Source organism: Pinus tabuliformis, chromosome J (assembly GCF_031772625.1).
Source record: "Pinus tabuliformis cultivar Carrire ecotype Pingquan chromosome J, CPIR1, whole genome shotgun sequence".
Taxonomy (NCBI): domain Eukaryota; kingdom Viridiplantae; phylum Streptophyta; class Pinopsida; order Pinales; family Pinaceae; genus Pinus; species Pinus tabuliformis.
The window spans coordinates 364,950,661-364,978,167 of record NC_142295.1 but is presented as its reverse complement, the minus strand read 5'-3'; the positions used below and the strand labels follow the sequence as shown (position 1 = coordinate 364,978,167).

At 34.8% G+C, this 27,507-nt stretch overlaps 1 protein-coding gene across 1 annotated transcript in view; it reads right to left on the bottom strand.

Moving 5' to 3' along the window:
- The window catches only part of LOC149227254 (uncharacterized), a 74,000-nt gene that overhangs the window by 38,687 nt on the left and 7,806 nt on the right, over nt 1-27,507 (bottom strand). Inside the window, exons 4-7 of the mRNA XM_089375467.1 lie at nt 20,549-20,620; nt 20,239-20,352; nt 19,666-19,779; nt 18,797-18,865 (exon numbers count right to left, since the gene is read on the bottom strand). Coding sequence (XP_089231593.1) covers nt 19,720-19,779; nt 20,239-20,352; nt 20,549-20,620 — 246 coding nt within the window. The 3' untranslated portion in view covers nt 18,797-18,865; nt 19,666-19,719. The remainder of the gene's footprint in view (nt 1-18,796; nt 18,866-19,665; nt 19,780-20,238; nt 20,353-20,548; nt 20,621-27,507) is intronic.

Here is a 27,507-nt window from a genome sequence, read left to right as displayed (position 1 = left end):
CCTTCATTACAGCTTTCTTATAACTTGTATATCTTACTGCCTTTTCCTTAAAAATATTTTGAACCTGAGGTATTTCTTCCTTTGTTGCTCCAGCTTGTTTCTTAATAGCAATCACATTTCCACTTTGACTGATAACAACCTTATTATCCTTGTTCTTTCTTTTGACTGCTTGAACTATTTCAGAGAAGATTTCAAGTGCCTCTGTCCTAGGCATTTCCAAAGGTGCTTTCTCTTTCTGAGCTTTCTCTACTTCTTTAATTTGCCTTCTAGTCACTGGTCTGCGTGGTTTAAAGGCATATTCTTCACTTGGTTCTTCAAACTTTAACCTTTTAGAAGCCCTTGACTTTTTAGAACTTTCAGGTGAGGACTGAGTTAGATCAATATGCATTGGTGGTACCAATTGATCTTGCTCAAGTTCAAGTGGTTCAATTTGTATTGGATGATCTTGCTCTAGTTCAATGGCTTCAAGTAAGTCATTTAAACTACCCTTTGAAATAGGACTTTCTTCCACAGGGACTGACTTTCCTTTCTCTTTGCTTAGTTGGCCTCTAGTTCTCACCCTTGAAACCCTTTCAACTTCACTGGATTTAGTTTCATCTTTTCTTTTGTGAGTCTTCTGTTTTGATGACTGAGGTGTTTCCTTAGGTGATGACTTAGGGGTTTCCTTTTCAGATACTCTAGATGATTTAGGAGTTTTATCTACTGATGCTTCAGGTGTTTCTTTAACTGCTGGCTTAGGAGTTCTCTTCATTGATGCTTCAGGTGTTTCTTTAACTGCTACAGACCTCTCTGATTTCTTTGTTTTAGCTTTAGGCTTCTTATGGTCTGTCACTTCTAACCTAAGTTCAGCCAAAGTAGGTTCCTCACTCCTTTCTTCTCTTTCTCTTACAGGTAATGGAGTGAGGCCTGTTTTGCTTGGGAAACCGGCCATAAACACAAATGAATCCCAGTCTTTACCAATTTTTTGTAAACTATCCAACACCAACAATTTTACTAGACCATGATGAAAAAGGGATGTTTCATAAGCATCTTTCTTTAACTGAATCTTATCACACATTTTGCTAATACTCCTGAACAAGTAAAAAGGTATGTCTATTGAACTCTTACCAGTGAAGTGTAACAGAAGTTTGAAGTGGTAGGAGTAAACTTTATTGTACCTACCCTCACATGTCAGGTACTTCTGGATACATGTCAATAGCATAGCATAATTCTCCTTTAGATAACTCCTTGGGACTGCTTTGGTGAGATCTTCATCTACATAAGGTGCCTTCAAAAACTCTTTGCATGGACCCATGTCAAACTTGAAGTTCTTGAACCATTCTTGGCCACCCCTCGGGATTTCTGTGACAGTGGAAATAACTTCAGGGGACACCGGAAACTCCAACATGGCCACCTTCGAATTCAGTCCAGTGAAGTTTAATGCGAAAGCCTTGGTCACTTCTGCATGTCCTCCCTTCAATTTTTCGCAAAATCGCCAGCAGCCAGCACTTCGAAATGCCTTTGCTACCTCCTCATCCCTGAGAGTAACATCTAACCCCTCCGGCTCTGTCCTCACACATTTACCAGAACGGTGTTCCTTTCTTTCCATGCTTCTTTGAGTATTTTTACACAAGGGACTGATGGTGGCTTGTAGCACGAAAACAATCTTCAGCTTTGGAGAGCAGGCTCGCTTGCAGTAGTCCGTTTAAATAAAAGCTTGAGCTTTTCATATAGCAAACACGTTCATATGATATGAAGAACCCATTATGAAATGACCACCTCTTATAACATCCTCTAAACTGACACACAACTACATGACCTCGGACCTTATGGCGAAATAATGGCTTATCATGACATGGAGAAGGTGTGAAATGACAATCATGAACGGACTTGTGACTCACTACTCTCGGATTTGACATTCAGAGAAAAACGCTGCAAAAAAACCTGAAACCCCGATTTCGTAGCGCGAGCAGTTCAAACTTAACAGGATGCGCTACGAAATCGCTGACAAACAGAGCGCTGCGAAAACACGAAAACATTATTTCGCAGCTAAACTGACCAATCACACCCGCGCTGCGAAACTGCGCAAAGTACCAATGACATGACATGCTTTAACTAACAATGATGGAGGGTGTCTAATGATTTTTCCTTTACACGAATTCACATCAATAGCTCTTGAATTTCAAATTTGAAATTGACATATACTAATAAACCTATTTACAAGACTTCAAGACTTTATAAAAACTTATGGACAACCTTATATACATGAACTATAGTTCCAAGTGATAACAGTGGCTCCACTAGGGATAGTGTGCCCCTGTGGTACACTAAGAACACGTAGTACCAGTGCCTTATCCATTTATTACACTCACATCTGGCTGACAAGCATTCCTTTCAAACCTTGTGGGCCTTCTCCTCGGGCTAAAGTCTTCTAGTTCAGCTTGTCACTTATTACTAACACAAAACACTTCAAAAACAATGATTATTTACAATGATCATGGATTACTTGGCATATTTTTCACTGATAATAATGCTTTAAGAACCTGCCATTGACAGGCCCACCAGCATACTGTGATCCATCAACTTCTTGTAAAATATAAGTATTGTTTCCATGGAAAGCAGAGATCAAATATGGCCCCTTCCATAAATTCTCAAATTTTCCATGTTTGCCCTTTTCTTCAATCTTGGCTTCCCACTTCAAAACCTTGTCATCAATCTGAAAGGTCACATCTTTAATCTTCTTGTCAAAAGCCCTCTTGACTCTATTCTGATTTTGTTGATAATCTTCAACCACTTCATTCCTTTTCTCTTGTAATGCTATCAATTGATTAATCCTCCGCTGTATGGCATTTGGCTCTTCTTCAAGTCCTTGAATTAATTTCATAACTGGGACACCAAGAGACGTTGGAAAAATAGCTTCTGCTCCATACACAAGTTCATAAGGTGAGGTTCCAATAGATCTTTTAGTGCATATGCGATCAGCCCACAATGCATACTTCAGTTTCAAGTGCCAAGTTTTCTTGTTTTCTTGCAGCAATTTTTTGATAATCCTCACAAGACTCTTATTTGAACTTTCAGCTAGACCGTTGCCTTGTGGATAATAGGTTGTTGAGTGACCAAGAGAAATATGGTATTGGTGGCAAAAGTTTATCATTCTCTTAGACTTAAAAGCCTGAGCATTATCTGTGATAAGCTTGAGTGGACATCCAAACCTTGATAAAATATTGTTCTCTAAGAAGGAAATAATGACTGCATCATTAGCTTGTCTAGTTGGTACTGCCTCTATCCACTTTGTGAAATAATCAGTGGCTGTAAGTATCCACCGATGTTGGCCTGATGAAGAGGGATGTATCTCACCTATAAAATCTAGCCCCCACTGCTGAAAGGGCGCTTCTACATAAATAGGAACTAGAGGCATAGGCATGAGCTTCCTTTTACCTTCAAATAACTGACATTCATGACAGGCTGCAACCTTTTTATAAATATCTTTGAACATGGTGGGCCAAAAATACCCGGCTCTCAATATTTTATTAGCAGTAGCCTTCCAATAATGGTGGCCTCCACAATCTCCCTTATGAAATTCCTCAATCACCCTATCAGCCTCCTCTTCAATCAAACAACTTAATAGAATTCCTCCAGCATCCTTCCAAAATAAATTCTGCTCATAAACAAAATATCTAAGGGATTTCAGCTTGATGAAACGAGCTCTAGACTTGGAAAGATTGTCAGGGGCTCTGTTGTGCTGTAGAACAAATGAGACATCCTTATACCATTCAGATATCAGAAATTTTTCATTAATTTGAACCAACTCTTCCTCTTCTTCAAAAATTTCTGATATTTCTGCATTAAAATTAATGTCACTGCAGTCTAGATTTGAGTGAGTTAGCAGCTCTGCCAACCCTTGACCCTTCACCAATTTAGTTGGCCTAATTTCAATATCATATTCCAGCAATTTGGCTATCCATTTCCCTCTTTTACCATCCGGGTCTGCTTGTGTGAGAATTTCTTTAATAACAGCACTTGGCACAAATGCAATAATATGAGAATGTAGCACATAGATTCTAAAATCTTTGATTGCCTTTACCAAAGCATATGCTTGCTTTTCTAAAATGTTATACTTTAATTCAGCATTTGCCAATGTTTTACTAAAGAATGAGATAGGCTGCTCAGTACCTTGATTTCCTTTCTGTAAAAGAACTCCAGCAATTGTATCCTCAGAGGCATAGGTGAATATTAAAAATTCCTTGGAGAAATCAGGGCTAATAAGAACTGGCGCTTGAGTGAGTGCTTTTTTAATTTCTTCAAATGACTTTCTTGCCTCAGCTGTCCACTTGAAGTCTGCTCCTTTCTTTAGCATTTTTGTGATGTGCTTAACCACCTCTGCAAAGTTGGGAATGAACCTCCTAACAAAATTAACTTTACCAAGAAAAGACTGAACCTCTTTCTTGCTTCTTGGCAAATCCAGCCTTGAAATAGCACTGACTCTATTTGGATCTATCTTAATGCCTTCTTGAGAAATGATATGCCCAAGCAACTTACCAGAAGTCAAAGCAAAGATACTTTTAGTTGGGTTCAAAGAAATGCCAAACCTTCTACACTTCAATAGTATCTTTTCAAGATGCTTTAAATGATCTTCCTCTCTCTTTGAAAAGACTGTGATATCATCAAGGTATACCACTACTGATTTATCTTTCTCCTCTGCAAAAGCAATGTCCATAGCCCTTTGGAAAGTCGCCCCTGCATTCATGAGGCCAAAAGGCATCTTAGCATACATAAAGGTGCCCCATGGTGTAGTAAAAGTTGTCTTCTCCTGATCCTCTGGATGAACAAGGATTTGATTGTATCCTGAAAAGCCATCTAACATTGACATTCTTTGAGAGCCTACAATATTCTGCAACATAAGATCCATTTTAGGAAGAGGATAATTGTCTTTCAGTGAAGCCTTGTTCAAATTCCTAAAGTCTATGCAAATCCTTATTTCTCCGTTCTTTTTCCTAACTGGTACCAAGTTGGCTAACCAATTTGAAAATCTGATAGGAACAATAATCTTTGCATCAAATAGCTTCTTGACTTCTTTCTCAATTAAAGGCATTAGCAGAGGATTTATTCTTCTCAATTTTTGCTTAAAAGGTTTCTCATTTGGCTTGATTGGGATTGTATGTTGTATAACTGAGGAATCATATTGTTTGAGATCAGTATAATTCCATGCAAACACATCAATGAACCTCTTCATTAGATCAATGTACTTAACCTTTAGATCAGCTGATAAAAATTTTGAAATTTTGATCAATTTAGGCGCTACTAAATCACCTAGATTGCAGTTCTCTATCTCTTCTTCATTTGCTTGCAACCTTGGCGCCTTAAAGACATCATTTTGATCAAAAAGCTTCTCAAGTGGAATCAGACCTTTAGGAATAAGATTATTTTGCAGCTGTAACACCTCAGACTTTTCTTTTGTTTCTACTAACATCTTTTGCTGATCAATTTGACAATGCTCAAATTCTCCTTTCAATTCTAGGAAACTTTTCACCTGCTGGTCATCTTCAAAGACTTGCCAATTTAATATATTATCAGGGATTACTGGCCTATGGCGGACTTTCACTTCATAACTATCAGAAGCATGTTTGGGAATGACAAAAAGACTAGCTGCTACAGCAAGAGAATCTGCCATGGAATTCTGCTCTCTGGTTTTGATATTGAAAGTATATGATTGAAATTTCTCCAACAATTCTAACACCAAGTTCCTATAAGCTCTCATTCTTGCATCTTTTGTTTGATAAGCACCTTGAACTTGCTTTATAACTAGCTCAGAATCTCCATACACAGCAATGTTCTTTGCCTTAAACTCAATCAAATTTTCTAAGCCTAAAACCAAGGACTCATACTCGGCCATGTTATTTGTGCAATCAAAATTGAGTTTATAAGACAGAAACTTACTTTCATCAGCTGGACTCATGATCCAAATTCCAGCGCCAGCACCTTCCTTCCCTGCTGCTCCATCAAAATACAAAGACCAGCAACCAGAAATATCTTCTTCATTACTTTGCTGCAACTCTTCACACTGATTTTCTGCTCTTTCTTTCTGTGATTCTTCTCCCACTTATTCATTAAATAGAATAGCTGATCCCAAGCCTGTGTCACAAGAATAAATGGGAAAATTTTGTGGTTTATCCTTGCTACTCACCATATATGCCATCCTTGTTTCACAGTATAATCTTCTCTGCTCTCCAAATACTGGAATAGTAGCATAAGTCAAATCCATTTGCATGGTACCTTTAATTTTGGCTGCCCATGACCTCGAGAGTAATATTCCAAATTTAGGTGGAACATCAGCCACAACAATATCCATGACAGTGGTTTTAGCTGGGATTTGTGTGAGTGCCACAACCACATCCTTAATTAACCCAATACAATGAACCCTCTTTGAATCAAAAGAAAATAAGTCTTTATAAGGTCTGGTCACTTCCAATCCTAACCTTTCCATAATGACTTTGGGCATAAGGTTATGAGATGCTCCTGAGTCCAACATGGCATTATGAAGAGTCATCTCATGTATATTGATGCTTATATAAAAAGGAGGAAATTCATCATTCTGCTCATCTTCAAGCCTTGGGCCTAAACAAATGATAGGATTATCTTCTTGCAAATTTAAAATATCAGCTCCTCCTGGGGGAGAATTAAGCATTTCCACAATCTTACTTCTATACTTGTTTACTTTCAAAATTTCATTAAATGGGACTGATATTTTGATTTTAGCAATCTCATTTTCTATATTGAACACAAGAGTAGACCTCTCGATTTCCTTAGGAAGAGCAAGAGTTTGATTATCCTTCTTCTCAATAGGAGTATCACCTTTTTCATCAGTTTGTTTTGACTTTTCTTTTTTGTCTTCCACTGCTTTTGAAACATTCTTCTTAGGCTGACCCTTATTTGCTGTAATGGGGACATCTCTATTTCTGAGGTTGTATTGCTTTTGAATTTCAAATATGGCATGCTGATAACCCTTTAAGAAATCTGAAGGTTCTTCCTCGGCTTTTTGTTGGCTAGACTCATCATGTTCCTCCTTTGTTAAAAAGATCTCTGAATCTTCTTCACCAAGACAATGAATAGATTCTTCAGGTTCCTCAGGCTCTTCCTCTCCTTCTACCATATTTTGCTGAAATGGAGGTCTTACAGGAGGATCAGCTTGTTGATTTCTATTCTCCCTTGGCCTTTGCTGATTTTGAGGCCTTCTAAACTGAGGATTTCTAAACCGAGGTTCTTGTTGTGCTTGAGGAGCAGCAGTATTCCCAAGTGCTAATTGGTCCATCAATTTCTCCATAGTCTTCATCATGGTTTCAAATTTATCCTCTTGAGCAGAAGTAGAAGGCCTTTCCTCTTCCTTTATCTTAGTTTTAGCCATCTTAGACTTTTTAGCAGCAAGTATATTCACCTCCACTTTAATAGCATCATTTTGCATGTCAGCCAATGTAGCAGACTCTCTTTCTCTGAGTAAGAGAGAAAAGTCAGAATCAAAGGACTCAGCATATCTTAATTGTGCCAAGGCTCCAGGAGGTTTCAAGTGAGCTGGAATAGAATTATAAATCTTATTAAACCTCTTAGAAAAATTTTGAATAGTCTCATCTGGAGCTCTTCTTAAATTATTGTATTCAGTGAGGGCCTGAACTGGATTAGTTCTATTTCCCCATTTCCTCAGAAAGCTATCTTCAAACTCAGCCCAACTGTGAATGCTACCAGCTCCCAAGGCTTTGAACCATTTCCTGACCTCTCCAATGAAAGACTGAGCAAACAATCTCAATTTGACATCTTCATCATCCACTTCATACCTATCAATAAAGTCATTGAATCTATCCACATGCTCTTCAGCTGTAATGTCTTCATCTCCTCCCCATGTTGGAATCCTAGCAGCATATTTATTTGGTAAATCATGCAGAACAGCAGGAAGAGCCAAAGGAGCATACCTAGCAGGTACGGCCATAATGAAAGGAGGAAGAGTGACAATAGGTATGCTATGACCAGAACCAGTATGAAATGTGGCCTGAGGGCTATTTGGACTTGCAGAGGCAGAGGACAAAATATGGGTACGAAAAGGGCTATTAGGACTTTGTAAACCACTAACAAAAGAACTCCAATTTGGGAGAGGTAAACCAATCTTTGAGTTAAGCAGAATTTCGAAAGGGTCAAGCTCCTTGAGCTGTTTTAAATCCTCTTTCTCTAATAATAGCTCAGAAGAAACAATTTCCCAAAACTCCTCTTTATCTTTTTGTGAAATTAAAGAAGAAGTATCAATACCTCTCTTTTGTAGATCCAAAATAATACCAATTAATTCTTCTTCATTTTCAGACCTTAATATGACCTCTTGAACTTTATCATCAACAAGTTTATTCTCAGGACTTCTAGAAAACTCAGGAAATAATGACTTTGAAATACTTGAAGTACCTGGTATATCAGAGAATCTTTGTTTACTCCTTGAGATGATATTAGGATTTTCCACAGGACTAGGTGGATTTGGATCAGGGTTACTCCTTGTGTACCTTCCTTTCGAAGCCACCTTTAAACTTTTAAAGAACAAATGGAGTCACCAAGGTAGAATGCAGCCTCGAAAATCATTTGAACTCCTGCTACCTTCAGAAATTCAATCTTAAGCTCCCGGCAGACGCACCAAAATGTTATCACAAAATCACTACTGAGGGCTGCAACCAAGCAAGATTTCATGTAACTCTTTCAACCTATCTTTAGATCAAAGCTTAGCCTCTTTGATCAGAGAGGGCTCTCTCACACACTCTTGATAAAAATCATTCACTACAAAAGATGGCTAACTCTTTATTCATTCATGAAAGCAAAGCTGGTTGGAAACATATCAAACTGGTTCTCATTGGGCTATGGAGTCTCATATATTAAGTAAACAAGGAAAACATAGTGATCTCATGGAAGTTAAGGCTCTTTGCATTATATGTCAAACATACTTCACCAAAACATAGCTTGCCAAACACACAGGAAGTCAGAGCATAGGATTATGAATTCTGAGTGATTGTGTTACAACAAGACTATAAAAGAACATAAAGTATAAAACACCATCATTATATTTGAACATAACAATCCATCGAGAATCTTGAGTAGAGAACAACACTGTTTTACTATTACTGTCAAAAAGGTCTTACAATGGCCCAAAACAACTCTGTTTTTCTATAAAATGTCCAACCTTTTTTACATAAGAGTTATTTCTATATATAGCCAATCAAAACACTACTACCTGAGACTCCTCAACAAGCATGAAGGGAGCTCGGAATTCTGTCATTAATGACCTTAACTATATCATAAACAAACTAATTAATTACAAGAGATATTGTGCTACGAAAACAGAGGACTCCATTACATTGACACTTCAAGTCTATCTCCTCGTATACTTTGCTGCGTTCTTGAAGCTTGCCACCTGTAGCACTTCAATAATAACCAAACCAAACTGAAAACACATTCAATGGATGAGCCGCTTCGGATGCCTGATGTGTAGATGATTCATCAACCAATAAGAATATGAGCCCTATATTCACGGTTTCTGCCTCCCATTAGTGTTCATGCATTAATGATCATGTATCAAGTCATTTAATCCCCTGATAGTCCCGTATGACTGAAGAAAACCAATGATCTGGCCATCCCATAACTGAACAGGTGTACCATTTAACACCTCGGCAGCTCTATCATAACCCTAAAAATTCGGACATAAAGTGAAACTTTCAACAAAAGACAAAATTTCACCTTTTCTTCGAATACTTACACCTGGCATCCTTTTTAAACATATGACTGACTTTCTATAGTCTCTATGCTGGCATTAAGTCATCCCTTTAAATATTTGCTGACCTCAGCATTCAAACTCAAGTTTTCAACATAAACAGTCATCTACAGCAGTTTCGTAGCGCGCTACGAAACTGCTGTAGGTAATCAAAACTAAGCATATGAACCTTAAAGCAACAATAACTTAACTCTGTGATTTCTTCAGTCATTCTACACAGGTGTAAGGACATCAAAAAGTCTCAAAAAGCTTTAAAATGTTGACAGCCAAAATATACCAAAATTTGGAAAGCACATTTGTCCTTGGATCATTTAGCTAGTTTGCCTAGCTTTCCTTTCAAGCTGCTGACTTCTTCCTTTAACATCTTGTTTTCTGCTCTTAAACTTGTATTCATTTGTTTCATGATTTTTGCCTGCTTCAGAGCTGGCACTGTCCACACATATGCATCAGATACCGAGCCAGCTTGACTGATCAAACTTGTTTTGCCCTTCATTACAGCTTTCTTATAACTTGTATATCTTACTGCCTTTTCCTTAAAAATATTTTGAACCTGAGGTATTTCTTCCTTTGTTGCTCCAGCTTGTTTCTTAATAGCAATCACATTTCCACTTTGACTGATAACAACCTTATTATCCTTGTTCTTGCTTTTGGCTGCTTGAACTATTTCAGAGAAGATTTCAAGTGCCTCTGTCCTAGGCATTTCCAAAGGTGCTTTCTCTTTCTGAGCTTTCTCTACTTCTTTAATTTGCCTTCTAGTCACTGGTCTGCGTGGTTTAAAGGCATATTCTTCACTTGGTTCTTCAAACTTTAACCTTTTAGAAGCCCTTGACTTTTTAGAACTTTCAGGTGAGGACTGAGTTAGATCAATATGCATTGGTGGTACCAATTGATCTTGCTCAAGTTCAAGTGGTTCAATTTGTATTGGATGATCTTGCTCTAGTTCAATGGCTTCAAGTAAGTCATTTAAACTACCCTTTGAAATAGGACTTTCTTCCACAGGGACTGACTTTCCTTTCTCTTTGCTTAGTTGGCCTCTAGTTCTCACCCTTGAAACCCTTTCAACTTCACTGGATTTAGTTTCATCTTTTCTTTTGTGAGTCTTCTGTTTTGATGACTGAGGTGTTTCCTTAGGTGATGACTTAGGGGTTTCCTTTTCAGATACTCTAGATGATTTAGGAGTTTTATCTACTGATGCTTCAGGTGTTTCTTTAACTGCTGGCTTAGGAGTTCTCTTCATTGATGCTTCAGGTGTTTCTTTAACTGCTACAGACCTCTCTGATTTCTTTGTTTTAGCTTTAGGCTTCTTATGGTCTGTCACTTCTAACCTAAGTTCAGCCAAAGTAGGTTCCTCACTCCTTTCTTCTCTTTCTCTTACAGGTAATGGAGTGAGGCCTGTTTTGCTTGGGAAACCGGCCATAAACACAAATGAATCCCAGTCTTTACCAATTTTTTGTAAACTATCCAACACCAACAATTTTACTAGACCATGATGAAAAAGGGATGTTTCATAAGCATCTTTCTTTAACTGAATCTTATCACACATTTTGCTAATACTCCTGAACAAGTAAAAAGGTATGTCTATTGAACTCTTACCAGTGAAGTGTAACAGAAGTTTGAAGTGGTAGGAGTAAACTTTATTGTACCTACCCTCACATGTCAGGTACTTCTGGATACATGTCAATAGCATAGCATAATTCTCCTTTAGATAACTCCTTGGGACTGCTTTGGTGAGATCTTCATCTACATAAGGTGCCTTCAAAAACTCTTTGCATGGACCCATGTCAAACTTGAAGTTCTTGAACCATTCTTGGCCACCCCTCGGGATTTCTGTGACAGTGGAAATAACTTCAGGGGACACCGGAAACTCCAACATGGCCACCTTCGAATTCAGTCCAGTGAAGTTTAATGCGAAAGCCTTGGTCACTTCTGCATGTCCTCCCTTCAATTTTTCGCAAAATCGCCAGCAGCCAGCACTTCGAAATGCCTTTGCTACCTCCTCATCCCTGAGAGTAACATCTAACCCCTCCGGCTCTGTCCTCACACATTTACCAGAACGGTGTTCCTTTCTTTCCATGCTTCTTTGAGTATTTTTACACAAGGGACTGATGGTGGCTTGTAGCACGAAAACAATCTTCAGCTTTGGAGAGCAGGCTCGCTTGCAGTAGTCCGTTTAAATAAAAGCTTGAGCTTTTCATATAGCAAACATGTTCATATGATATGAAGAACCCATTATGAAATGACCACCTCTTATAACATCCTCTAAACTGACACACAACTACATGACTTCGGACCTTATGGCGAAATAATGGCTTATCATGACATGGAGAAGGTGTGAAATGACAATCATGAACGGACTTGTGACTCACTACTCTCAGATTTGACATTCAGAGAAAAACGCTGCAAAAAACCCTGAAACCCCGATTTCGTAGCGCGGGCAGTTCAAATTTAACAGGATGCGCTACGAAATCGCTGACAAACAGAGTGCTGCGAAAACACGAAAACATTATTTCGCAGCTAAACTGACCAATCACACCCGCGCTGCGAAACTGCGCAAGTACCAAAGACATCATACCCGCGCTGCGAAACTGCGCAAAGTACCAATGACATGACATGCTTTAACTAACAATGATGGAGGGTGTCTAATGATTTTTCCTTTACACGAATTCACATCAATAGCTCTTGAATTTCAAATTTGAAATTGACATATACTAATAAACCTATTTACAAGACTTCAAGACTTTATAAAAACTTATGGACAACCTTATATACATGAACTATAGTTCCAAGTGATAACAAGGTCAAGGCATGACCCTCTAATTTCATCCATGCAAATGAAATTATAATTTCCACAACCAGTGATTTAACTCCTGGGTGTCGATCTCACCTTGGTACTACTTGATATCTACCTTTGGTTCCATTTTGAACAAGGACTGTGAAAGGTTCACAACACTCAAACGGGGGTGATATCTTTCGGGTTCATTCTTTGACTCCTTTATTTCTTCCTAATCTCTTGATCTCCCCTCTAATTAGGCCTTTGCATTAGAAACCACATATTCTCTAAATAACCTGAGCTTGTTGGTCAAGGCTACCATGAGGAGATTCATGTTATGGTTTATATCTAAAACTTGTGCTTGTAACTAAGAAGTCCTCTCCTATGTAGGATTAAGAGGGATATTCACAAATTTGTCAACTACGACTTGGGTTTCACGACTTTTGGCTTAGACAATCTAGATCCCTTAAAAATGTTTGTAATATGCCAAAATAAACCTGCTCTCATAAAAATATTATTTTTAAACTTCCATTGATATTCCACTGTACAATTCATCACAATAGATCTTATAAGTTACACTTCAAAATCCTAAATTTACACTATAAGGTTTGTTTCTATTTAGATTTATGGATCTATAAATTATTTTTTATTACTTGTGCATGCAAATTATAATTATGCGTAAAATTAGAGGATAAAAAAATAAAATATAAAAAATCATTATTGACACAATATATCCAGGGAAATGCTTTCGAGAGAAAATCTAGCTAGAAGGTATGGTCGCTCTAATCCCTTTCACTGAGTAGAAGAAGGTTGCAAGTATAAATAAGGTCTATAGCCTGTGGGATACTCGAGTGCACAAATCCTCTCTATGTACTCTCTCCCTGTCCCTCTTGGCAACTCTGCGTGTCTATGGAACAAAATGCCTTGAAAAATAATGGAACTGGTTTTCCTCCTAGTGCCTCGATTATAACACAACCCAATAGCTTACTAGTGGTTAGGTTTGACTCCAAATCCTAACTATATTTACAATATGGACTCTTCTAGAATATTTTTCATCATGATTACATAGCTATCCCCTTTCCCATGAATAATGGGCATCCTATTGAAATATTGTAGCCAAAATAGGAAGGTCAACTTCTGGGTGGCATAACTTTCGCATACCGACTCTAATTGAGGTCATATGTGCACTGTTAGAAAGGTCTCTACATGTAGAATAGGTAGAAAATATGGTATGCTAAAGAAGTAAAAATTTACCCCCAAAAATTTCATTTGATGCCTCAAAGTGCTCCTAGAAGGTTTCAGACCTCAATTTACCAAATTGGGCCCCGCTAGTAAAAATGGTCCTACGAACTAATTCCTCCACCTTTCCAATTATAAAATCCTCAAAATGGATGAAAATTAATATAATGATCCAATACAAATCAATAAACATGGATATAAGGTTTACCAAATGCATTATGTCAGACCTTGTTGTTGTGAGATACATTAGGTTGTGTATTAGTTGCTTGTACAAAGTGGAATTCACTGCTAGACTATTTTCATCTTTCCTTAGCTTGGTTCGTGGGACAATTGGTGTGTTTGTTGGATTGCATTCACTCCTCTTGTACCTTTTCAAAAGATCTCTTGCATACTTTATTTAACAAATGAAAATTCCTTTTCCATATTGTCCAACTTCTGTTCCAATATAATATTTCACGTATTGGTCATCTCAAATACCTTTTCCATATCATTTTAAAAATATTCAAGCTGCAAATTTCCTGTGTAAATCACATCATCAACATAAATGCAAACAATCAAAATATTACCTTCTAGACATGTTATTATATAGAGTGTGTGTTCCTTAATGTTGTGTTTGAATCCTTTGTTGAGCAGAAAAGAATCAATTATGTTGTACCATGCTCTGGGGGCTTGTTTTAAACCACACAAAGCCCTTTTTAACTTGTAAACTTTCAACTCTTGACTCTTGACTTCATATCTTGGAGTTTCATCTACATTAACTTCTTCCTTCAAGATTCCATTTAAAAATGTTGATTTGATATCCATTTTGTAAATTGGCAAATAATTTTTTGTTGCTATTACTAATACTATTCTAACAGTATCCAACCTTACTACTGGTATTAAAGTTTATTCACAATCCACTATAGGACTCTATGCAAAGCCTTTTGCTACCAATATAGCTTTATGATTTTCAATTTTCCTTTTTTTCATTAAACTTGGTCTTATAGACCAATAAAACTCCAATTCTTTTTTGTCCAGTTGATAGATATACAAGACTCCATGTCTCATCCTTCTCTATTGTTGTGATTTCTTCATTCATAGCTTCAATCCATTCTATATTTTTTATTGCTTCTTCAAAATGTGTTGGTTGACAGGATAACAAGGTAAAATGTGTTTGTTCATTATCTAGTTGTTCATAAATTTCTCTCAAACTTCTTGTTTTCTCTGAAATGGTGGGATTAGATTCACTACTTGAGGATGGACTATGGCCTCCTTGATTTTCCCCTCCTAAAGGAACTTGTAGTCATGGGAGTCCTTGTCTTGGTTGTTCCACTTTTGTTATTTCACTTGGTTCAAATGCATGTGGAGGAACTTGATTTCTATTTGTTTTATTATCTTCATCATTCCATGTTTGATCTTCAAATAACTTAACATCTCTTGAAATAATTGCTTTTTTGGTGACAAGATTGTACAATTTATAAGTCTCTGATTCTTCACTATAACCAACAAATATGCATTTTTTTATTGTGTCATTCAATTTCCTCCTCATTTATCATGGAATATGTGCATAGGCTACATAACCAAATATTCTCAAGTGTGATGCACTTGTCTTCATACCACTCCAAGATTCTAAGGGAACTCTACCTTTGATGCTTTTGGTTGGAAATCTATTCAAAATATAAACTGAACATGTTACAACTTCCATGCAATAATCATTTCACAAATTATTTGCGTTCAATATGCTTCCTTCCATATTCATGACTGTTTGATTTTTCCTTTCAACTAATCCATTTTGTTCTGGAGTGTACCTTGTTGTAAATTTCTTTTTGGTACATTGATCCCTGGAATATGCCGCAAATTCTTTAGAATCATATTCTCCTCCTCCATATGATCTTAATACTTTAACTTTCTTACCACTTTGCTTCTTTGAAATTGATTTGAATTACTTGAATTTTACAAAAGTATCGGACTTTTTGTTATGAAGAAGGCCCATGTTATTCTGTTGAAATCATCAATAAATATTATAACATAAAAACTCCCTCCTTTTGATTGGGTTTAAATTGGACCATAAAGATCTATGTGAACTAGCTCAAGTAGACTCTAGGCTCTAGTGCTCGGAAAATTGCTTCTTTGATGTTTGGAAAGAATACAACTTTCACATGGATTATGATGGACATCTATTGCAAGTAAACCTAGGACCATAGACTTATTTTTCAAGATATCAAGAATATTAGAAGCTAAATGGCCATATTTAAGATGCCATAGCCAAGATTCATTAGAAATTTCTACAAAATGAGCATATAATAATTATTGCTTGATAGTTCTCATGAAAAGAGGAAATATTGTACTTTTGGTCATTTGAATCCTTGCTATGACTCTTTGATTGGGTGGCTTGTCAAGAATTGTGTAGGTACGACCTTTAAACTTGACTTCAAAACCATTTTCATTCATTTGTACTACACTTAATAGATTTTTTTTCAAACTTTGTACACAATAGACAATATGAATGTCCTTTTCATTCTACTTGTTTACAACTGTAGCAATACCTTTTCTTAAGGAATTAACAAGATGATCATCGCGCAATTTAATGTAAGATTTAAGTGTTTCATTAAAAATTGAAAAAACATATATGTTACATGTCACTGTAGCCATTGTGAAATAACCAAATATCTTCATTGTTTTTTTCTTATGCTGCTAAACAAGTAAGAAACATGAAAGATGTTGTATCTTCATTAGTGCTTGAAACATCTACACTTCCTTTGTTCAAATATGAATATTTCTTCTTGCATTCACTTTCAAAATGGTCATACTTCTTGCAGTAATAACATTGTATATTTGACTTGTCCATCCTTCCTCTTCCCTTTTTTTTTATTCCTCTTCTTCTTTGATTCTGAGGTTGATCCTATGGCTACTCATGTTGACTTGTTGTGTTGTTTCAATTGCTAGAATATCCTCTTCATTTTCTACCTTTGCTTCTATTACCTCTATCTCTTCCTCTATTAATCGTGGCTTGAGTTTGAAAGGAATTTTCTAATGAGTCATTTCTACCTTTAATGCTTGGCTCATGATTTAACATTGATCCTAACAATTCTTCAATTGAAATTTGGACCACATCTTTACTTTCTTGTATGGTTGTTACAAGCATGTCAAATAAAGGTGGGAGACTTCCGAAAATCTTCTCAACCACCTTTTGATCAGTGAAATCCTCTCCATGAGCTTCAAACTTTCAAGCTTGTTCTTAAGGATATGGAGCTTTGCATTCTTGACCTGTTTGTGCTTTTGTATGCTTTTTCCAAATTTTTGCAAGTTTAATGAGCACTAGTTGCTATTGCAATCTTGGGGAATATGGAGTCTTCAACTCCATTGTGCAGATTCCATAGTGCTACTGAATCCTTTCTTTTTCTCTATGTTGAAGCATTTCTTTGGGCATTTGTCATTGCTACTAAGTCTACAACTTTAGGTTCTTCATATTTTGTGGTTGTTTCTCCCTAACAGTCCAAATTCTTCAAAAATCTCTTCATCTTAATCGCCCCTATTGCATAATTTATACCATTCAATATAAGACCTTGTGTGTTGTGATTGTTGGTGGAAGCTGTGACTAAATTCTGTAGCAACTACCCCTTACTATGAATTGGGGAGCTTCTCCCCTATTTTGAACTTACTAGAACCCCAATGGGGGTCTTAAAACCTTGAGGTGAGCAAATTTGGCTTACAATAGTGGCTCTAAATAGAGGAATCATATTGTTAAACATGGCATTACAACATCTCTACCATATTGGGTTGGAGAGTGCCTCCAGGGCAATAATTTAATTATTAATTTAATTTTTTTAGTGTTTTACTTTTTATTTACAATATTATTTTAAAAATAATATATTAATATAAAATTTATAAAAATGATTAAATTAACATATAATTTTTGTTTGTTAGTTTATGTGAGTCTTGAGATGACTACATGACTAACCTATGGCTTGAGTGGGTGTGACCTAGGGACATCTAAGCTGTCAAAATCACCCATTGATCACATCTTACGTGAGTCACACCAACCCTTACCAATGATTGGATTTTTTCCCACAGAGTCTCAAACTAACCAACCCTTACAAATGATTGGATTTTCCCCATAGAGTCTCAAACTGGTGACCTTCACATCACAGAGTGTCTTAATAGAACACCCTCTCACAGTCTGCTCTTCACCTAATGGGAAATTTTTACAATTTAATATATATAAAAAAATAAATTATAATTTCTTTCCAATAAAATTAATATATAATATATATATTTTTAAATATAAATTAAAAAAATATATTTCAACTAAATATAAATTATAAAATATTTCACTACTTATATTAAATAAAATAAAACATTTTAATATCAAATTTTATTTATATGAAAGGTAATTCAAAGTTTGTCAATTGAATTTGTTTGAAAGGTTTTGTCTAACTTTCTTATGTTTTGATTTTTTTGATTGGAATCTAGTATTACAGTTTTAGATGAAATTGTGATCTTAATATATTTCTAAATACGTAAATAGATTCAGTAATCTCAAAAAAAAAAAAAAATTAGACGTTTAGATTATGCACACCTTAAAAGTCAAAATTGTAATTTTAACCAATCTTACTAAAATTTTAAAAAAACAAAACAAAACAAAAACATTAAAAAATCAAATTAAAAACTTAATACTCTAAAGAATCAAAAACATTAAAAAATCAAATTAAAAACTCAATACTCTAAAGAAATCACTACTATTGACATTTGATTTTGTAAAAGGATGTTCATTAATCTTTCATCCCATAATGTTTTATCTTCAATTTTTAATAACATGTTTATGGAGACACATTAGCTTTGCATAAATGTAATATGCATTATGTTGGAAAATTAAAAGCTCATAATTTGATCGAAAATTAGCAAATAATTTTTTTATCTAATGCTGAAGAAAATATATTGAAGGCAATGAATTTAGTGGAGAGGGTAGACATCAAGCTTGTTGAAGCAGAAAATATATTTAGAACATTGATCTACTGTAATTAGCAACATATACGCACTTGGCTATATTAATTGACGTAACATTTCTCTTTCCCTTTGATTCGCCGGTAGTTTCGTCCTTCATCATCCTGTAGAATAAACAAAATAAATTTGAATAGTTAAATTAATATAAAAATAAAAATAAATTTATGATGGAAAATAAGTTTTCTTTAGTTTTTATTATTTATAGTAGCTTTAGAATAATATGTATAAAGTAATTGAGTTCAATTATATCTATAAATCAAATTTAAAAATAATTTTAACAAAATAGAAATAGTAATATATATATATGAAATAATTCTTCTGAAGTACAATGAAAGATATCTAGAGATGTACTTTTCCTGAAAAATGGATAAATTAAAATAAATAAATGATATTAACATATAGATTTACGTTAATTAATTTGTACCACTCCCTGTGCTTTAGCTGATAAAAAGGCCACATTCAATATTTCTTCTTCCATGCCCTCAATGTGTTATGTAACAATGTTGTTGCACTCATAACATACAACATTGTAATCAAATAAGGTGGCAAAAAAGATTATAGCTTCTATTTTGAAAACCCATTATAAGTTATAAGTTATAAAAGCGATATGCATTATGTTGGAATATTAAAACGCTGATAATTTGATCAAAATTGTGGAAATACATTTTTTATCTATCACTTAAAATAAATAAATACACTGTAATATATGCTAATTTTTTAAATGATTTTAATAGAGAGGGCAGACATCAAGACTAATGCTGAAGAAAATATATTGAAGGAAATGAATTTAGTGGAGAGCGTAGACATGAAGCTTGATGAAGCAGAAAATATATTTAGAACATTGATCTACTCTAATTAGCAACATATAGAAGCTGATCAGTGACAGTTACTCTATCTTACTTACCACTGCAATTCCAGTTTGGTCAGTGAGCGAATCATCAGGACGGCGTAAGCAGTATTAAAAGTGAATGGGCGAATTAGAATTGCGTAAGCGAACCAAATTGTCGCCTTTGCCAGCCTGCCGAATAAACAAAATAAAAGGGTTATATATTCTAATCTTTCTCATCAGTTAAATCATTTTATTGGTATTGTTTAAGTTAGGAAATAAATCCAATAAGGTGGCAAAAAAAATTATAACTTCTATTTGAAAACCCATTATAAGTTATAAAAGTTATATGCATTATGTTGGAATATTAAAACGCTGATAATTTGATCAAAATTGTGGAAATACATTTTTTATCTATCACTTAAAATAAATAAATACACTGTAATATATGCTAATTTTTTAAATGATTTTAATAGAGAGGGCAGACATCAAGGCTAATGCTGAAGAAAATATATTGAAGGCAATGAATTTAGTGGAGAGGGTAGACATATTTAGAACATTGATGAAGCAGAAAATATATTTAGAACATTGATCTACTGTAATTAGCAACATATAGAAGCTGATCAGTGACAGTTACTCTATCTTACTTACCACTGCAATTTCAGTTTTGTCAGTGAGCGAATCATTAGGACGGCGTAAGCGAATACTGTTTCTGTCGTTATTGCCAACAGTAGCGTTATGGCCAACAGTAGCGTTATGGCCAACCTGTCGAATAAACAAAATAAAAGGGTTATATATTCTAATCTTTCTCATCAGTTAAATCATTTTATTGGTATTGTTTAAGTTAGGAAATAAATCCACGTAAATGTAATATAAATTTGAATAGGTTAAATTAATATAAAATTTTATAAAATTAAAAATAAATTCATAATGGAAAAGAAGTTTACTCTATCTTACTTACCCCTGCAGAGGAGTTATTATAACGGCCTCCGCTAATCGGCGGGAGTCCAGCTTGGCCGTTGCCTTTGCCAACCTGTCGAATAAACAAAATAAAAAGGTTATATATTCTAATCTTTCTCATCAGTTAAATCATTTTATTGGTATTGTTTAAGTTAGGAAATAAATCCACGTAAATGTAATATAAATTTGAATAGGTTAAATTAATATAAAATTTTATAAAATTAAAAATAAATTCATAATGGAAAAGAAGTTTTCTTTAATATGTAAAACACATAAATGCGGCTCCTCTAGAAAGAGCAAGGGGCATGTTAAGTAAAGCCAATTTGTAACCAGATTTGTGGGGAGAAAAAGTTTCTATCGCTTTTTATCTTGTAAATAAATCACCAGTAGGTGCACTCTATTGTAAAATTCCTAAATAAGTATGACCAAGTTATCTTAGCATTTTTTCAAATTTAAAAAAAAAAAATGGTTGTAAAGCTTATGTGTTGAGCACACACTTATATTTTACTGAGTGTGTTCGCTACTTTTTTCTTCACATGGTTTACTTTTTGCTTCTACCTTCACCAAGCTTTATTGTTCCTTCCATCTTCACTAAGTTTTCTCATTACTTCGACTTTCATAAAGTCCAACTAAAATTTGAATCTCTGAATGAAATTTATGACAAGTCTCCCAAAGTTTCTTTCTTTTAGTATCATCCCAAGAATGAACTTTTACAACATGCCACATATTTGATTTTTCAAAAATGATTCTGAAACTTTTACCTAAGGCACTTATGTATGCCTCCTTAGACCTCTAAAAGTTTTACAATATGGAGAGTCCCAAAAAATAAGTTATTAAAAAAATTCCAAGTCGACATATTTGAAACCGATTTAAGGAGCAATAAAGAACCCAAACTTCCATAGGTAATATCTCATAAAGTGTAATGAAACAATGCCTAAAATTTTGATCACATGTACTTAAAGATATTTCCCTTGTCTCCTCAAAATTTCTTGGTTTGAAACATCCAAAAAAAAATGTTATAGCGAAAATTCCAACCTGACCTATTTAAAACTAATATTAGGAACATTCATGAACCCTAACTTCCAAAGGGAATATCTCATAAAATAATACAAACCAATTCCCAAAACATTTACCACATGTATTGAGATATGTCACCTCTATCTCCTAAAAATTTGATGGTCTGAAACATTGTAGAAAACAAGTTACAGCAAAAATCCTGAGATGGCTCATTTGAGGCAGATTTTTAGACCAATCACAAAGGCTGACTTCCACAACATATATTTCGAAAATCATAGCAAACCAAAATATAAAATTTTAACCATACGTTCCCCTTAACTCTCTTAAATATGCCCAACATTTTACTATTTGAAGCAGTCCAAGAAATATTTATAGAGAAAATGACAAGATGACTTGTTGACTCCACAAACTGCATTTTCATTCACATACATTTTCATTCCAAAGCTTAATCAATTTACATGATATCATGACCCTTCATTAAAAGACATGTTCATTCAAAAAGTGACATCAATTCAATAATTAAATAATTAATTCCCTTTTTTATTTCATTTTTCCAAATGCCATGAGCTTCATATACCATGGGTTTAAAACCACTATTTCACTTTTTGACTCCTCCTTTTTCAAAAGAACACATTTTTTAATATACTTGGATACTTATATATACTATCAATAATATAATCCCTTTTACATCAATGACAAAAGTTGTTTCAATCATCTCCCCCTTCGTCATTGATGGCAATCCCACAATGAAACACATAATCCACCGAGGCTTTCCCTGAACTTGTGCTTCTCCTTAATCACTTAGTAATGAGATAAATATTACTCCCATTGTTGTCTCAAATTTTCAAATGTCTCTTTGGGAAGGGGTCTTGTGAAACTATCTTCAATCTGGTCTATGGTGGAAATATATTTCAACTTGACATTTTGTTCTGCTACTTGTTCTCTTAAGAAGTGATACTTGATTAGAATGTACTCTCTTTTCAAGTGCATAACGTGATTTTTTGAAATATTTATTATGCTTTTGTTGTCACAAAGTGTTGAAATTGGATGATCATATTCGACATTAATATCTCTTAGTGTTTTCTTCATCAAAAGAACTTGTGTGCAACATGATTCTAATGATATATACTTGGCCTCTGTTTTGGATAAAGAAACTGAAGATTGTTTCTTGACCAATCGAGACACTAAATTGTCGCCCAAAAAGAATGCTCCTCCACTTGTGCGTTTCCTATCATCTAGCACTCCCTACCCAATCTGCATCCACATATGCTACTAGAGTAAAATATTCACCTCTTGAGTACCACAAGCCAAATTCAAGGGTTCCCTTTAGATAGGAATCTTCTTTTCACTACTTGCAGTAGAGTTTATTTTGATGCAGCTTGAGACTATGTAACCAATCCTACTAGTTGCATAATTTATGGCCTTGATGTTGTCACATAGTAGGCTTCCAATCATTAACTTGTACAATGTTTTATTTTCTTCTCAAGATTCATCATATTTACTCAATTTACAACCTATGACCATGGGTGTGCTGACCAATGCACAATATTCCTTGATGTACTTGGTTTGTTAAATGAATAGCCCTTTGTTGGATTGAGAAATCTCTAAACCAAGAAAAAATAATTGTTCACCCAGAATAGAGATCTCAAATTCCATTTGCATTTCCATTACTAACTCTTTGCACGTTTTTTTCATACCCTCTCCAAAAATAATATCATCTACATATACCATGATAATCAATTGATTTTCTCCTTCTTTCTTGATGTAGAGATTATTTTTAGTAATTCCTCTTTTGAATCCTTGTTGTTGTAGATATTTGTTAAGTCTTAAACACTAGGCTCTGGCAGCTTTCTTTAGCCCATAAAGTGCCTTCTTCAATTTGCATGCATGATCCTTATTTTTTTATAATAAGAACCATTCTCATTGTTCAATGTATACTTATTCCTCTAGATTTCCATTGAGAAAGGACGATTTGACATCTATTTGATAGAATCACCAATAATTAGATTTTCCTTAATGATTCTTATGGATGAATATTGATGTTGTCTTTGTATCCTGATGTTTTGTTTCTTCTTCTTCTTCTTCTTCTTCTTCCTTGCAACTCGTCTTTTCTGAATGTTTATTTTCTTGTGATTTCTCATTTTAAGGAATTGCTTCATCCATTTAAACGTTTGTACTTTCTACAATTTTTGCAATGATTTGTTGTAACATCTATAAGCCTTCAATCTTGATGAATAACCAAGAAATATACCTTCACCAACTCTACAGTTAAAATTTCCTAAATCCTCGTCATCTCTCTTTATGTAGCACTTTCTCCCGAAAGCTTTGAAGTATTTGACTGCTACTAGTCTATCCTTCTATAGTTCATAAGGTGTTTTGTTGTTTTTGAATTTGATTTACCCTCTATTCAAAATGTAGACTATGGTCCTAACCGCTTCTCTCCAAAACATGTTTGATATCTTTGATCCATCCAGCTTTTATGTTTATGTTTCTCCTTTCTGCCACTCTATTCTATTGTGTAGTTCTTGTAACTAAAAGAATGTCTTTTTATTCCACGAGACTCACAAGACTCTTCAAATTCATTTGAGATAAATTCACCTCCTTGATTTCATCTCAAGTACTTGATTTTTAAATCAGTTTTATTTTCAAATAATAATTTGAAAGCTTTAAACTTCTCAAATGCGTCTAATTTACGTTGAGGAAGGAAACCCATGTCATCCTTGAGTAATCATCAATGAGCAACATGAAGTAATTTTCACCTTGTAGACTTTGTGTTCTTGAAGGCCCACAAAGATTTATATGAACATCTTCCAGTGGATTCATTATTGAGTACTCATTTCTCTTAAAGCTTGTCCTTATCTACTTCCCATGCTAACACTACCCACAAATAGTGTTTGAAGGTTTTGTAATCTTTAGCATGTCTCTCACTTCTTCTTTGGTGTTGATTTTCACTTGAGTATCAAAATTCATATGACCCATTCTTATATTTCATAACTAGCTTTAATATAGTAGTACCATATAACATTTTTCTCCATTTATCTCATTAAGGATATATACACTATTTTATTTTTTATTTGCATATGCAACTAAAAAATGTGAGAATGTGTCATTGATCACACATTTTACTTACATGAAAATAATTATGATTCAAACCTTCAACATATATGACATTGTTGTTTTTGTCTTTCCATTATTGAGACTACGAGTAGCTTTTCAAGTTATCCTTGCGGTATAATTATTTACAAATATCACACTACCTTCATGAAATTTTTCCAAAGTGAAAAAATTTCTCTGGCGACCTATCACGCAGCTTGAAAATCCACTATCAATGTACCATTGGATTCCTTTTTTTGGGTATGAAGTGCAGTTTGTACAAGAATAAATTTCTCCTTCTTTAGCTCTTCTTACCCCTTTCTCTCCAAAATTTTGTGTATTCTTTGGTAAGGGTGTCTTCTTCCTTGTTTTGTCTAGTAGATTCTATAATACCACTTCTACAAAAATGTGTTACGTGACAATGTTGTTGCACTCATAACATACAACATTGTAATCAAATAAGGTGGCAAAAAATTATAGCTTCTATTTGAAAACCCATTAGTACTTCTATTTCTGTTCCATGCGTTAGTATTTCTTGCATGTGCTCTACAATATATTGCTTTATGACCAAATTGATTGCAAGAAAATCAATAACCAATAAAGGAGTTTCAGTACCGAGTTGTGCAAACCATCTTGATGGAAAATATCTTATGAATTCTTCAATGTTGTCATTGTGAGAAAGGTCAAGTTTATGTAGAAATTCGTTTTATTTATTCATGTTTCCTTCATTTTAGATGGATATTTTGAGAACATAAACATAGCTTTATATTTTCATTCATTTAGTTTCTTTGGTGGCTTTCTATCCAAATAATTTGAATTTTCTTTAGGATTCCTCTTATTCATACCATAGACAAGATCAATCTTAAGGAATGGTGACTTTTGACAACTGACGATTTCATGTAATGTGTTAGTATTCTTTTCAAACTTTAAGCCTCTATTCAACTAAGCAGTTGGCTTATCTATTTCCTTTCTTAAGAAAACAATTTTATCTTCTAGCTTCTTGCAATTATTTTCTTTTTCCTTCAACTAGACTCTCATAAAATTCTTCTATATTTTTTCCTCTTGTAGTTGAACCTTTAGGCTAATAATACCCTATTATCTTTCTTCAAGGATTTATGACATCTTTGATCTTGCATCATGACACTCCTCTTTATATTTCTATAGATACTCCTTTTGTTTCAAATTTGTTTTCTTAATATTCTTTATTTCAAATAGGGCACAATGAGTTCTTCTTCAAGATCCACTTGTTCATCTGTTTCAATGCTTTCCAAGACAAAAACATGCCACATCATCACCCATCTTCCTTGGTGCCACATCATAATGACATGTCACCTCACAACATCCCCGACCACATAGCTAACACATGGAAACCCCTTGGGTGTACTTTGACTCACCACATCAACATCTACCACACCAGGCTCTTATTAGGCTTCGAAATTGTCGGGAGGAAAGCCCGATATCAGAGTTTTGAACTACTAATGCTCAACCTCCTCACACTTGATACTAAATGGAACAACATTCTAATATCTAAAAAAAATTCACCCATGTCACCTCTAGCCATTTCCTATCACTTAGCCTCCTGTTGTGCAATGTGATCCATGCCATACCATGTATTCTCACTAAGTCAGTTGCCACATTACTTGCCACATGGCATGCCTCATGGAAATTCCATATCACCATATTTTTCACATAGAATTTGTATTAGGATTATTATATATAGAGAGTAAACCCTAACTACCAGAGTTTTGCTCTCTTGATACATGACAACCATATGCCTAATGCTTGATTGTTGATATCTATTAATTTTCATCCCCCAAACATTTGGTCTATTTTAATTGACATATATGTCATATTCTGTTAGCGTTAGTGGTTTCATGTCAATTGTTTCTTGGGGTTTAACTAACACCAAATACCCAATGTCTTGATCCATCACTTGACCAGTCCCAAAATCTTCCAATCTCTGTTAATTTTTCAACAATGTGGGTTCTATTAGTATCAGGGATTCGAGGTAGTGAAATACCTAACCGATAGGGCACAATATCCAAATGTCTTGATAATAATAACTTGATAACTTGAAACTCCCTCCAACTAGCTCCAAGTCATGGCCCCCATGTCATCCATTTGACCAAGGGATGAAGCCAATGAATTTGTTCCCCAAATTTACAAACTTGTTCCATAAAGATCTAGAAATGCAATTGGTCAATCCTTGAATTTCCAAACATATGCTACATAACTCTATAAATTTAATGAGTTAATCCTTAAATTTTCAAGGCAATCCCCAAATTTCTATGCTTTTAATAAATCTTCCAAGCATATTCCAAGGTTTGAAACCTTTGATGATTAGTCCCGGAATTTTTTCCAAGGAAAGTAGGTTAGAAAGGTAGGGTCAAAGTCTTAGCTTATGTTTATAGACTAGAATGGAATTTGACAAGAATATAAGCTACCCAAGATACTGTTAAAAATTAACTCAAGATAAAACCAAATTTACTGAGAAAAACATTAACATAGCAACAAAACTCAAACATGCAAACATAACACCATGTTTACCCTAGGAAAACCTGAACACTGGGAAAATCCCAGCTAAGGGAATTCCATTAGATTCGTTGGCAAAACCATTGGCCAAGTCAGCCAAGTGATCCTTCACCACTCACATCCCTTGGTCCATTACAATAGAGTCTTCACCTAGAATTCTAAAGGCTTCACTCATGAATCCATGGGCACAAAACCATGGGCTCAAAACCACTATTGTTGACCTAATCAACATTGACTCTTTCCTTGAGTCAATTTTACCTAACAATTCCCCCCTTAAACCTTAACATGGGATTTCCCTTGACCAAATCCAACCAAATC